General features: G+C 46.1%; 1 protein-coding gene across 1 annotated transcript in view; it reads right to left on the bottom strand.

The window, feature by feature from the left end:
• Positions 1-13,978, bottom strand: part of LOC126278940 (protein dachsous) — a 287,615-nt gene extending 273,637 nt beyond the window's left edge. The window contains exons 1-3 of the mRNA XM_049979218.1: positions 13,837-13,978; positions 10,063-10,202; positions 8,473-8,653 (exon numbers count right to left, since the gene is read on the bottom strand). Of these exons, the coding sequence (XP_049835175.1) occupies positions 8,473-8,653; positions 10,063-10,202; positions 13,837-13,978 (463 nt within the window). The remainder of the gene's footprint in view (positions 1-8,472; positions 8,654-10,062; positions 10,203-13,836) is intronic.
• Positions 13,979-15,385: the final 1,407 nt, after the last annotated feature.

The raw sequence follows: 15,385 nt of genomic DNA, 5'->3' as shown, positions 1-15,385 counted from the left end.
TTCCTCCGACCGTAATGTGAATGAATGATGACGGTGAAGACGACACAACAACACCCAGTCATCTGGAGGCAGGAAAAATCCCTGAACCCGCCGGGAATCGAACCCGGGAACCCGTGCGCGGGAAGCGAGAACGCTAAAGCAAGACCACGAGTTGCGGACCGCTTATTAGTGAGAAATGAAAAAAAAAAAAAAAAAAAATGTTATAACCGAGATAGGCAAATACCGAAAAACAGCGGAGATTCGGACCTAAAGTAACGGTGCCGGTTTGAACCGATCGGTTTCTCGCGCCCCTACCGTGGGGGCGAGTCACGGTCCGCACCGAGCCCCCTGGCGCCAGCGCACCTGCTGGTGACGTCACGAGGCGGACGGCGCCTTGCAGTGGCGGAGGGGCGGGGCGTGAGTCTGAGACGGATGGACGGCGGGCAGCTCGGCGCGTCCATTACGCAGCCGACCAGCGGCCAATAAAGTGTCGAGCGCGGCGACTTCTTCCTCCCTAATGAGTCGGCCGCTTCATTGCTCTCTCCGCGGCGCGAGCGGCCGGCGCCCATCATCACAGAGCAATTGCCCAATTTGTCTTGGAACTGGCGGCCAAATTGTCTGATACCGGGTGCGGCGGGGCCGCCATTACTGCGGGGGCAGCTCCGGATTGAGCCGTCATTAGCACCAGACAATGCACCCTGGCCGCGCACCCCCGACCGGCCGCCTAAATGGGCCACTTACCGCGGCGCCCGCCCAGCGACGACTGCCGCGTCCGCGGGAGCAACTCGTAAATCGCGCGCCTCATCGCGGACCGCCGCGCGCGGGTGGCCGCCGCCCCCAGCCCGGCCGCTCCGTCTTTCATCACTCGTAAATTTTCCGCCTCCGGACTGCCCCCCTCGGTAAATAGCGCCCCAGCCCCACAACGATTTACATGTCAAGTAAATCACGGAGAAGTGTGTGTAAACGGGCGCCACTCCTTTGTCTCCTCGATTCAATAAAACACGAGGTAGAATTTAAACTGATATCGTGATGGCCAAAGACGCGGATTTATGGCCTCGTTTCACAAAGTAGTACCGCATCTCATTCGTCGAACCTCGCAGGAATGATTAGATGGTGGTGGTGGTGGTTAGAGGTGGAAATCGAGCCCTATACTGCTCGGCAGTGTAATACGAGTGGCTGCGGCGTGGAATGAACGCACGCACCAAGACACAATCTAAAATGGTGACAATATGGTAACCAGACTTAATTATTCGGAAGAAGCGTAGGAATTGGCAATAGCCTCAGCAATTGTTACGTTTATTCAAATCATCCTTTCTGTGAGCCGATTTCACAGTTCCACTTCTCGTTAGCCAAGTAAACACTTAAGAATCGCTTCTGCAAATTCCGACTGAGCTGCCACATTTCTCTTCATGTAAACGCTCTACCGAATTCGAGCTGTGAGTCGGTAATCAAGTTATTTTTTTTTTTTTTTTTTTTTTTTTTTTTTTTTTTAGAGTCTTACTTAATGAGGAGGAAGTGATTTTGGGTGAACTGAAGAATAAGTAGAAGTTTTATTCATTTCCTTTATTTATTTAAAGAGAAGCGCATTTTATCTACATTAGCTGCTAACAGATACGTAAGTAGAATGAAATTTTCACTCTAGAGCAGAGTGTGCGCTGATATGAAACTTCCTGTCATATTAAAACCGTGTACCGGACCGAGACTCGAACTCGGGACCTTTGCCTCTCGAGGGCAAGTGCTCTACCAACTGAGCAGAAGAGCTTCTGTGAAGTTTGGAAGGTAGGAGACGAGGTACTGGCGGAATTAAAGCTGTAAATACGGGACGTGAGTCGTGCTTGCGTAGCTCAGTTGGTAGAGCACTTGCCCGCGAAAGGCAAAGGTCCCGAGTTCGAGTCTCGGTCCGGCACACCGTTTTAATCTGCCATGAAGTTTCAGATACTTAAGTGCTAGTCTGCTTGCATACTCAGCCACATCGGTCCCGCAACCTCATACTCTGCCCAGCGACCTCATATGTTAACTGCTACTTCCCCACTCTCTCAGAGTTGCAAAGGCACTAGTAAACAATCAATGGCTTGTGATAAAGCATTTGCTGATTATGTGCACAAGAATATGAACGTGTCTTCAGTCATTCGAAAGTCCTCTAGCTGGTCCAAGTGTCCAAAATTTTGTAGTACAATAATGTTCCGCTAATTATACCAGCCAAGTTTATTTCTACAAAGTACACGATATACACAAGCGGTTTCGCATCGGATGTATAATATTTTTAAACACTTCTCCTCGAACAATCTCCACCTTATTACGAGTTCACTAATATCCATGAGGAAATCGTAATTTCTCATAATTCAAATACTATTAAGGTACCGATGACTTATTTCATCGTACTGACGGAATCAGAGCAGCAGATTTATTCGCGTAAAACTGACGCTTGAAAGCTGATACTTATTTGGGCTGGCAAAATCTGTTCAGTCCTAACATTCAAACATGCCAGAAAAAATAGTTACTGACATTGTCAGTTGTGTAGCAAGTAGACGTAGTACGTGAGTAGTTGGACTGGCACAACTACAGCTCGATTTCAATTCGTTAGCATTTGGTAGGTAATGAATAGAAATCCTCCCGCCGGCAATGTGTCAATGGGAGGCTGGCATTTTAGAATCTCACAGTGTTGCGACTACACTGCGCCCAATATTGTTCCTTTAGTTAACAGGACTCGCCTATGTGCACAGTAAACGTAACTTCGGACGAAATTTCGATTAAGAACGGTTTTCTGACATCCTTATAGACATCGCAGAGAGAAACACAATATGTGAATTTGATAATTTTCGTCTTTTTTTTAGGTAAGAGGTAGGGACTTTAAAGTCTGTACTTGTCACGATTTAAATAGCTACATCTATATTCCGCAGACACATTTTGGAGTGTGGTGGAGGGTATTTCTGTCACTGCTATTTCGTCGCACTTAGCTGCTACATTCGCGAATGGCTCGTGGGAATAATTAGTGTGGCTAAGCCTTCGCATTTGCTCTAATTTCTCAAATTTTGAAGATGTGTTCATTTCGCGAGACCTACGCAGGAAGAAGTAATACGTTGCCCGACTCTTTACGGAAGTTACTCACTTGGAATTTCAAATGTAAACCTCTCCGTGATGCACAAAGCCTCTTTTGTAGGTTCTGCCACTGGAGTTGTCTGAGCACCTTCGTAATGTTGTCGTGCCGAGCGAATGCTTCCCCGAGGAAACTCATAACAATCCAATACGATACGCGACTTAGGAAACATCGGTTGCGGAGCGAGGTATTTCGGTAATCAACTACTGAAACTGGGTTTCAGTAAGGTCAATATTTTTCCCAAATCGCTTTGCTGTTTGGGGAACAAAATAACTGATGAGGGTAGAAGTAGAGAGGATATAAAATGTAGGCTGGCAATGGCAAGGAAAGTGTTTCTGAAGAAGAGAAATTTGTTAACATCGAATATAGATTTAAGTGTCAGTAAGTCGTTCCTGAAAGTATTTGTATTGAGTGTAGCCATGTATGGAAGTGAAACATGGACGATAAATAGTTTGGACAAGAAGGGAGTAGAAGCTTTCGAAATGTGGTGCTACAGAAGAATGCACAAACCACAACAACAACAATAGCTTTCAAGGTACGAAGTGATTGCTTGGTGTTTCCCGTTCGGAAAAGTTTCACCCATTTCAAAAAAGAAATTAACAGAATACCGGCCCTAATAAAAATTAAGAACAGATTACTGACACCCTTAGATACAGTACACATTCAGGGCTTACTAGACTTTTCCTCTGACGAAGCACTTTGAGAATTTGATACTTTGATGGAAAAGCTGACTATTTCAAAGGCTCATAAAATTTTAAAAATTGAGAAAACTTGGTTTATTCAGTAAGTACTTCAAATTTAAATTATAACTAATAATGCAGAAATCAAAATTAAATTTGTAAATGTCACTAGTATGGAGAATGAAAACATGGTCCAGATAGGCTGCATTTTTTTTTATGCGATTGACCAATTTCACTTTGGTCATTTTCAAGCATGCATCTGAAGCTTTGAGCGATATATTATAACGTAAAATAAAGATGGAAGCTTAAGATAAGTGCCTGAAAATGTCCAATTGTCGAAATTGGCCAATCGTATGGATAAGAATAATTTAAAAAAATACAACCTATGTGGACCATGTTTTCATTCTCAAAACACGTTGAGGCTGTGGACTGCCACAAAAATAAAATTTCATAATAAGTATCGTCAAAATGTCAGAAAAATGCGTTCTTATTACGTTTTTCACGGAGCACTTACTCCGCAGGGGAATTTCAGATCTTTCTTCGTCTCCTTCACTTCATGGAGTAGGCTTACAACCAGTTCCGTTTTAACTACATCCATTTGTTTCTCGGTCATCATATATCCATGTTACCCACTGGATTAAGATTGTTTACTTGCTTTTTATTTGGTTTTTGTAAGAACAGAAACTTTAGGAAACGACGGGGCACAATTTTACACGGTGCAGGAAGCGGACATTCAGAAAAGATCAGGAAGAAGGGCTGGAGGCACTGGAAAAGTTGTAAGGACGAAAAAAATAGGGTGAGAGTTGGGAAAACAGGATGAGGAGTCGTGTTGAGAAGATCAGGCAGAAGTAAAATGAATTTTGTAACGCCGCTGAGAGGGAAGGGTCGTCACGGGATGCAGGCAGTGCTCGGAGCGACAACGACGAACCTCGAGTGCTAGATGGCCTCTAATGTAAATCAGACTGCGGGACTACAGAACTCGGGGGCGAAGAGCGGCGCGAACACGAGGAGGCGCGGCAGCCGGGAGAGAAGTTAATAAAAAAGCCGGGTGGCCGGCGGCAGGCGCGCCGAAAAAAGCCCGGCGGCGCTGGGATTCCGGCCGCTTATTTATGTGGAGGCGCGGGTGACAGATTCCAGCCACCCGGCCAGCTTTGATTTAGGAGCGACCTATGACTGGCGGCCGCGCCCTCGGCGTTTAGCGGGCACCGCCGATGACTGGCGGGTTTGCCTTCGGAAGCGCAGCAGCCGGACGTAGCAAACGTCTACAACCTTCGACAGTATTTAACGTGGTGTAAAAACCTCTGTAGATTGTTCGTACCGATCGAGGCGACACAGTATCGAGGTGCTGGACTCGCAGTCTCGAGGACGGCGGTTCGAATCTCCCACTGGCAATCCAGATGGAGAAATATCACTGGGAGTTATGATAAGATCAGCAAGTGTCCTTTTCAGCGACGCGAGAGTCTCTGGAAGAGCAGCGATAAAAGAACTACTAATGGAAGGTAATTTTCGTGATATGACTGAGTGATCGGTGTTCAGTGTCCGGTGGCGTGTTCCCCTTGGATATTCCAGGAGATATGGCTGCTGATGAGCCCGGTGGAAAGGCGATTTTGGATGCTGGGGAGATGTAGAGCCACTAATGGAAATATAATGCCGTGTGGCTAGCGTAGACAGTTCGCCTGGTGCAAGTGTTTCGAGTTGACGCCACTTCGGCGACTTGCCTGTCGATTGGGAAAAATGATGACGATAAGGACTACACAACACCCACTCCCCGAGCGGAGAAAATCTCCGACCCAGCCGGGAATCGAACCCGGGCTGTCAGGTGTGACATTCCGTCGCGCTGACCACTCAGCTACTATGGGCGCACGAGCCCCGTATGTGAGATCAGGAATTGTTTCTTGACAGGGGTTGGACATTTCACACTCCAAGATAGAAAAATTAATTAGTATTAGAAAGGCTTCCAGTGGACTAGATACCGTAACATGGACAGAATAATTCATCAGTACTCTGACAGTAGCGTACAGTCAATAGTTATAATGAGTAGTTATATTCAGTTCTTCAGAATGGTTAAGTAAACATTCTGAGTGTCAGAGCACCAGTTGCTCTATGAGTACTATTTCATTATTCATATTTTATTAAATGGCGCATCTACTCGACGGTAAATAATCCTTATATATCGTTTTAAGAAGTTTGCAGAGTTATTCAACACCGAATAAAGATTCTATGACTGTATGCTTTAATATTTCTACAATTACAATTTTTATTACACAACCTGCATTACGTAACGATGCTGCAGGTTTAACGAATACATCTCACATTGTCAGAATGGGAAAAAGCGGTCGTAAGCAGATAATCAAAAGTAAAATCATAAATATTTTAAAAACGTTCTATAAAACTTTTTAAAACTTTAAAAAATGTTTATATATTGTCTCAATTACACTTTACATTATTATTTTTTCATTTGGTGAGCAGTTTCGGTATCTTTACTATCATCTTCAGATCACAGATAACATTACAAATTCACTCGCAGTGTACAACACTGTTGCATCGTCCGGAACATTGTTATTTTAGGTCTTCAGGTAAAATGTGCAATGTACATCCACGCTACCTGTGTCAGCAGTTGACACAAAAGCGTGCATAGAGTCGGAAAAACGCCCAGAAACTACGACATAATTATTGGCTTTACAGATAGTAACTGCAAGCGGAGTTTTGCCATGTAAGCTGTACCTGAACTCACAAGTAATGAAGTCAAATGTCACGGACGATGCAAAGATGTAATTCATTCTGAGTGCAAATGCAAATTGTGTGTTGTGTATTGAAACCGGGGATCTAGAACCGACGGAGAGGTTTAATCCCTGCCATATAGCCCTCAGTGGTTCTGTTTTTATTGATTTCGTATCTCTGGCAGAAAGTGAACGAACTGTAAATAAAATGCCAAAAGATCTGAATGATGGTTGTGTGGAATGTGGGATGAGAATCAATACAGCAAAAACAAAGAGTAAGGTGAACGGCAAAGGAAGGAGATTGGCACATATTGTAAGTAGGCTGTCTAGGTTTTTATGTTGGTAACGCCACGTAGCGCTCTATATGAAAATCACTGACGGTGCTGTGTGAAGGCTGTGGTTGGTTTGCATTGTTGGAGTATATGCTATTGTAGTGTTGGGCTGTTGGCTGTTAACAGCGCGTAGCGTTGCGCAGTTGGAGGTGAGCCGCCAGCAGTGGTGGATGTGGGGAGAGAGATGGCGGAGTTTTGAGAGGGCATGATCTGGACGTGTGTCCGTCAGAGACAGTAAATTTGTAAGACTGGATGCCATGAACTGATATATATATTATGACTTTTGAACACTATTAAGGTAAATACATTGTTTGTTCTCTATCAAAATCTTTCATTTGCTAATTACGCCTATCAGTAGTTAGTGCCTTCAGTAGTTTGAATCTTTTATTTAGCTGCCAATATTGGCGCTCGCTGTATTGCAGTAGTTCGAGTAACGAAGATTTTTGGTGAGGTAATTGATTTGTGAAAGGTATAGGTTAATGTTAGTCAGGGCCATTCTCTTGTACGGGTTATTGAAAGTCAGATTGCGTTGCGCTAAAAATATTGTGTGTCAGTTTAGTGTTGATCAGAATAGGTAAAGAGCGAAATGTCTGAGTACGTTCAGTTCTGCTCAGCTGTTTGAAAATCAAATAATGTAAGAGGTTTATCAGCACAGTAATTCATTAATTTTTCTAAGGGGACGTTTTAATATTAAGATGGAACAAGTTGTTATTAGCCAAGTAAAAGCATTAAAATATCTTGGAAGTACGATTACTGAAGACTTGAGATGCAGTCAGGGGGTGAATAATCGCATTGCTATAGCGAAGGGACATTCGATAGAAAGAGGAGATTATTACGTGGAAAACTAGATAAAGGTCTGTGGAAAAGACTTGGAAAGTGTTTCGTTTGGAGTGTGGGCGGAAACACCGACACTGAGATGAGAGGACGAGAGAAGGATAGAAGCATTTGAGACGCGGACGTTGAGGAGTACAGAGAGGATAAGCTGCGTGGAAAGAGTAAGTAACGAAAGAGTGTCGGAAACTGTCGGTGAGAGGAAAAGAGTTCTGCAGGTTATAAGAGAAAGGAAGGTGAACTGGATGGGACATTCGACGAGCCAGGAGTGCCTGCTTGCAGGCGCTTTGGAAGACCTAGTTCGTGAGAGGAGATTGAGAGGAAGGAGGAGATACGAGATGACATAAAGGGAAGCGGAAATTACGGGGATGCTAAGAGTATGGCAGACGACAGGAGAGCACGGAAAGTAAAGGCGCCAATACCTGCGTTTGGGCAGAACGTTGCTGCTGATGGCGATGAACTGATTCTCAATGAAAGAATGGTAGGGGAATCGCATTACTGCTACGGGCAACACAAATTTGGACTGTGTGTTGTTCCACGTTCGGAACTGAATAACGCAAAAAGAATTATTGAAATGTGTACCTTTTAATTGATTGTACGGTCGTTCAGCAGCGATGAGGGTTAGGTCTAGACAAACTACCGGAAGATGTCGCCAGCGGCACAAAATCGAAGTCTGCGATGGGCGCCAGACGGCACAGTTACGCCACCGGCCACGCCATAAGGTCTGGTTAAGGGGTAAACTAACTTCAGCCACACCTCCGTGTGGGAGATTGGCAGTTGCGTGGAGCTACGCGCGCGCGCACAGCGGAGCAGCGGCAGAGAGGGGTACTGACCCCTGTCGGTGGCGATGACGGGGAACTCGAACGAGCTGCGCGCCTCGTAGTCGAGCTGGCCGGCGACGCACAGCTCGCCGGTGCCGGAGCGCACCTCCAGCTGGCCGCCGCGCCCGAAGCCCTCGCCCAGCGTGTAGTTGACCATCGCGTTGACGCCGCAGTCCGGGTCCGTCGCCGACACCTGCGGGCACACGCGCGCCGTCACTCACTCGTCTTCTGCAGTCGCCGAAGCACATGTATGCTCTCAGCTACCTTCGCGGCACAACTCTGAGCTTACAGCCGAGAAAATTGCAGCAAGAAATAACATCCTTAGAAAACTGGTGTGCGGCAAACTGTCTCGTCTTCAAAACAACGTCGAATGGACCTGCAAGCGAGCATGGCTGTCCAATCTACAGTAGACCAGCCAACGCGAAGAGAAAAAAAAAATACATCCTTAATTCAACAAGTCGATGCCACATCAGTAATTTCTCTTTAAGTATGTCATACGATTACAAAAATATTTCTCTTTGCTTATGACACAAGTGTCTTTGTGTAAGACTTAGAATGCGACGAAAACGCTACAGCTAACAGCGTAGTCGGTAACGTCATCACGTCCCTTTCAGAGAACAAGTTAACGCTCAACTGCAACAAAACGTAATGCATACACTTTCTGAAACGGAAATCTTCTAAAAGCGAGCTTATACTGTCACACGGTGCTCAAACCGTGAGTGAAGTCCTTTTTTCTACGTCTGAGGGCATTTAATAAACTTTCTTGCAAGTATCAAGTTGAAGTCGATATTTGATATTCAAAGGAGATTAGACGAAAGGCTTTCTCGAAAAATGCCACGTTCAACAACTTGTGCAGAAACTAAACGCTGTTAAGTTCACCAAAAGAATAATCTCCACCGACTCTAACACTGAAAACGCGAGGGCTTGGCTCAAATGGCTCTGAGCACTATGCGACTCAACATCTGAGGTCATCAGTCCCCTAGAACTTAGAACTACTTAAACCTAACTAACCTAAGGACATCACACACATCCGTGCCCGAGTCAGGATTCGAACCTGCGGCCGTAGCGATCGTGCGGTTCCAGATTGTAGCGCCTCGAACCGCTCGGCCACTCCGGCCGGCGAAATTGTTTTCGATGTGATGATAAAAGCATTATAATTATCCCTCGTAAGCGATGTTCAAATGAAATTCTTTTCTCACTTCGCTGCAGTTGTGCGTCCGCATAGAGCCGTGACGTTTTACTCGAAGCCTACCGAACCGGCGCCACGGTACCTCCCTGAGTCGTCGACTTCTGAATGAACGCAGGGAACAAGTAAACGGCCCACGGAGGCTGCTAAAACACTGGCGAATAACGAGGGCCCGGGCGAATGAGAGGCGGTGGCGGCTACGGGACGCGGTGTACGTGACTGCGCGCGGCGCCTACGGAGCGGAGCCCCGCTGCGGCCCAGCGGCGGCCGAGGTGAGCTAGCGCGGGCAGACTGCGGCGCCGCGCCGACAAATACGTGGCGATACGCGGGCCGGGGTCGCCGGCCAGCCGACGTATGATTGAGCGCCGGGTGAGACTAATTCGCTGCTAATTAAAGGCAGCCGTGTGTCGCCGCACAATGGCGCGCGCGCCGCAGGAGGCCTGGCTGGCCTGGCTGGCCTGTGGCCCGGGCCGCAGCACCCGGCTGTGCTGTGCTGTGCCGGCGCAGAGCGACGCGCTGCTCCCTCCTCTCACCCGGCTCGCTGGGCTCCTCTCATCTCGGACAGCATTTTGTTCTTCTAAATTGGGCACTTTAATGGGACGCTTCAGTTGACAGAAGCAGGCCGCTACCTTAAGCGGCACTGCTGAACGCAACAGCACCGAGTGGGGAGCTGTAGTCTGATTTAGTACTGCTCGACAGTTGACACCTGTCGCTTGCCGCACAGTGTTTCCACACGGGCTGCCGGCAGCCGTTCGCTTACAGCTGACACAGAAACACGGCGGTTACTTCACAAATGCCGTCAATGTGTAACGCAGAGCAATGTTCGAAGTGGCCGCCCCGAGGTATGACGGAAATGCTGCTGATAATAAGTGACCAGTGACTGAACTGCAGTAGACGACGTGTACTGTAGACCTCAATTTAAACTCGTGTCGTAGCCTAACCACAACTTCGTGATGTGCAGTGTGTGGTGTCACCGCCAGACACCACACTTGCTAGGTGGTAGCCTTTAAATCGGCCGCGGTCCGTTAGTACACGTCGGACCCGCTTGTCGCCACTATCAGTGATTGCAGACCGAGCGCCACCACACGGCAGGTCTAGAGAGACTTCCTAGCACTCGCCCCAGTTGTACAGCCGACTTTGCTAGCGATGGTTCACGCTCTCATTTACAGAGACGACAGTTTAGGCTAGCCTTCAGCTACGTCATTTGCTACGACCCAGCAAGGCGCCATATTCAGTTACTATAATTACTTCAAGAATGTATTCTGAACAGATAATATTGTGAATCATGTACCGTCAAGAGCGACGTTCATTATTAATGGATTTAAGTTAAGTATCAAACTAATTACGTCCGCTTTCTGAATTCTAATTCCTTGTCGTGTTCCAGACATCACGTCAGTATAGTTCTTCCCTCCTCGCGCCAGCCTGCGTGAGCTAAAACGCGTGCATTTCGGCCTCCACTCGTAACATGTTCTTCGCTCTTCTGCTAACACAAAACAGTGTATCCGAGAAAACGGCGATCGCCAATCTGCGGCAAAACTAAAATCACGAGCACTTTCTTCGTGGCTACTGTACGAGTAAACTCAAGGAAAAAAAAAGTCAATAAAATCCGTTTCAGCGCTAAGAAACGGACTGTAATTTCTCGCTACCTGAAATTACCCCTACAACGACTACATGAACTTGTGTTTATCAACCGACGAGCAGTCGCGTTTGGCACTTGGATGTGGATTATAGACGATACTAGTAGATTCCAAATGACAAAGAAAAATAGGAAGAAAAATGTGGACAAATAAAAAAGTCAATACTATATTGAAAATGACGCGGAAAAGGATTATAAATTTAAAAAAACACGTTAAAATCAATTAATTGAATAAAAATAGTAATGAAAATAACTAGAATAGATTTAGAAATTTAAAAAAAACTTTCGCTGTCTTTCCCAGATTTCTAACATCCGAGCTTATACATGAAAAGTTCATGTGCCAGCCACTACCCTATCACAGTACCTTGCTTCAGATTGTTACATTTACGTCTCATGTTCCAACATCAACGACAGATAGCAGCGTGCAAAAATTTCGCTTTCAATTGCTAGCCGATCTCCCTGATTATAGTAACTGTACACGTGACGCTGAATCGCGCCTACTACAGAAGGATCCAGTAGGGCTGTGTACATCGTTAGCATCGCTGTGTGTGTTTTTGTGTGTGTGTGGGGGGGGGGGGGCGGTGTTGTTTTACGGTTATCATGTGTGACGAAATATGAAATTGAGGGGTCAGATCCAGGATTCGGCATACAAAGAAAGAAACCCGGAAAAGCTGAACTGAACAATCGCTGTGGTTGTTTGGCAACGGCGAACGGTTCGGGCGTAACGTTGAGCGCTCTGACTGGAAGAAATCAGCTCCAGCCCACGAAGTGTCAACTATTAACCAGTTTCAATCACGCTACAGTTCCCACGCATGCGTCGATAACGGATGGACCACATGGCGCGGTATTGTATCATTGGGAGTGAGAAGAAATGGCCAGCTTTGAGAAGTAATCGTGCTTCGCTATCTGTACATATGTGAAGAACCACATACACTCCGGCGCGAAACTTAGAATTTTTAATTAAATATTAGTAACAAATGTCCACTTTTTGCATAGTAGATATTAGCGGGAGCCTTCGTTTCATCAGATTTTCAATACGACAGTACCACTACGCAGTAAACTAGTTAAATCAGTAAGCTAACAAATTTTGTTAAGCTGCCGACAGTACAGGAGTAGCTGCTAAGATTTACGAAACATGTAACAGATTTCGGCCGCACGCCAATCTCGGCAGTCGGAGACAGGAGGCAGTCCCAGGCTGTCCTCCTTTGACAATCGGTTTTACATGCTCTCGAATTTCATTAAATTCTGAGATGAATGACTTCACTCTAACTGTAACAGTTTCACGGTGTTCGCTACTAAATACATCTAAATGGCAACCCGCAACTTATTTCAAGTAGATCAGCCACCCGCACTTCCACTTGTAACCACAGGTCGCGTCATCGTATCACCTAACGAATCACAAAAACTGCTTCGAGGGACATCAACAACGAGACATTCACAGATAACTGGCAAGAGTAAATCGTAACCACCAATTTATTAAAGTAATCCAAGAAAGGCTTAGCATAAGTTGCGCAGTCTCAAGCGGGAAGGTATGATCAGTTGTACTGTATATCATCAATGCCGCTTTCTACGGACTCCTGGCTAATCTGTGAAATTTTCATGGAGATTTAATTCAACGAGGGGATCTTGCAAGCTACACGAAAACACTAAGACCATCAAGTACACAGAAACACATCCTAAAAACACACCAAAATACAACACGCTCCAAAATTTCTAACGTCACTCTACATATGTATCAAACGTCTTTCTCCAAAGAAATAAATGTAAGCCGGAGAAAGAAAACACGCATATACGTATACCTGTCCAACTGAAACGGGGTCAGGGATCTACAGAGTGGTCTAAAAATGTACACACTGTTTAACTATTCATAATTTCCAAATTAACTAAGAGAAACGTGTCTTTTTGGTGGTTTAATAGTTCATCGCAATGGCAGGTGCCACGTAGGCGCTGTTTTGTTTTTGTTACGAGGCAGACGCCAGTAAGCGTTATTTTGTTTTGTGACGTGATATTCGTCACATAAGCGTTGTTTTGTTATGTTCTCAGTTATGTGAGTAAACATGGCTGGTGAGAGACTCGCGTTCGATGAAAGGAAGGCAGTTTCGAAGTGGTGTCTTAAGTACGAAAACATTAATGAGGCTCCACACGCATACTATGCAGATAACGGAAGACTTTACGAGTAGTCGTTACGTAGATACGAAATGGGATTGGAAATGATCCAGTAGAGCGACTGATAACTTAAAAGAAGTGGATTTATAGTTGAATGCTGGTGCGTGCCGTGCCCCGAGTCGAATGCTTTCAGTCCGGTGTAGCGTTGCTACACAAATGCCCGAGAGAAGTTATCTGTCTGTGTGACAAAGGCCGGGTCCGATCCGATCAGGCCGAAACGGAAGAGAAGGCTGGTGCGTTTGAGCAGCTGGGCAGGGCGGCTGTGGGCTCAGTCGGCCTCTCTCCTCGTAAAGCCGAGCCCAGCCGGGCAGACGGCGGCTGACTTACGCGGCTCTCGGCGGACAGTGGAGAGCGCCTCCGGTGTCCGGAGTGACCCCCTGTGACTCACCTCCGCTGCTTACCTCGCCCCGCAGCTTACCGGAAGGTACGCAGTTGCTGACAGCAGCGCGCACCACACTCGGGCACAGTCGACACGGCGCCCCGCTCAACGTATATGCGGATACAGGCTGCTGACAAGGGAACCTCCCCATCGCGCCCCGCTCAACGTATATGCGGATACAGGCTGCTGACAAGGGAACCTCCCCATCGCACCCCCCTCAGATTTAATTATAAGTTGGCACAGTGGATAGGCTTTGAAAAACTGAACACAGATCAATCGAGAAAACAGGAAGAAGTTGTGTGGAACTATGAAAAAAATAAGCAAAATATACAAACTGAGTAGTCCATGCGCAAAATAGGCAACAACAAGGATAGCGTGAGCTCAAGAGCGCCGTGGTCCCGTGGTTAGCGTGAGCGCTGCGAAACGAGAGGTCCTTGGTTCAAGTCTTCCTCGAGTGAAAAGTTTACTTTCTTTATTTTCGCAAAGTTATGATCTGTCCGTTCGTTCATTGACGTCTCTGTCCACTGTAATAAGTTAGTATCTGTGTTTTGCGACAGCACCGCAAAACCGTGCGATTAGTAGACGAAAGGACGTGCCTCTCCAATGGGAACCGAAAACATTTGATCGCAAGGTCATAGGTCAACCGATCCTTCCACAGGAAAACACGTCTTATATATTCTATACGACACTGTTGACGGCATGTGCGTGACAATCACTCCCAAAAAAGTGATGAAAACATAAGAGTTTGTAAGATAATAATTGTCTGAAAATAAAAAAAAAACTGTTCACTCGAGGGAAGACTTGAACCAAGGACCTCTTGTTCCGCAGCTGCTCACGCTAACCACGCGACCACGGCGCTGCTTAGCTCAGACTTTCCTTGATGTTGCCTATCTTGCACATGGACTACTCAGTTTGTATATTTTTCTTATTTTTTTCATAGTTCCACACAACTTCTTCCTCTTTTCTCGATTAATCTGTGTTCAGTTTTTCAAGGCCTATCCATTGTGCCAACTTATAACTAAATCTGCGGGGTGTGTGATGGGGAGGTTCTCTTGTGAGAAGTGGCGGCGCGTCGTACTATTGCCGTCTTGCACAGCTGTCAATAACGTCCCCCTTTCTTATATTTTTTGCTTTAGTAATCCTAATATTACCATAAACTATGCTACAACCAACCATCTTTGCTAGTCCAGCCTACTGCCTCCAAACAAAACCAAAAACGCTGACGGACTCGAAAGAATCTCCGAGGGTTTCCACTTCTACGGTGGCTCCCTGGCGCGTCAAGACCTGTCCGTAGCACCTTACAGCATGCTCACCAGTGACGTCACCGGGTGTTGCACTCTTCGTGCGAACTCCCTGTCTAGAAACAGTTTCAAATACCCCGTTAGGTAGCACCACTTCGCAGAAGACACTTCTCCCAGATTTCTCTCCTCCCACATAGTTAATTTGTTATCCAAATCGCTAGGGTACGCCGCCCCGCCACCCACAATATCACCAATATCTATATCTCAATAGCAATCATGATGACTTTGTTTCATTTACTTTTTTTTTAGGGTAGATG

The sequence above is a fragment of the Schistocerca gregaria genome, chromosome 6 (assembly GCF_023897955.1).
Source record: "Schistocerca gregaria isolate iqSchGreg1 chromosome 6, iqSchGreg1.2, whole genome shotgun sequence".
Classification (NCBI taxonomy): Eukaryota; Metazoa; Arthropoda; class Insecta; order Orthoptera; family Acrididae; genus Schistocerca; species Schistocerca gregaria.
The sequence above is the reverse complement of the archived record's forward strand: the minus strand, read 5'-3'. Positions and strand labels throughout refer to the sequence as shown.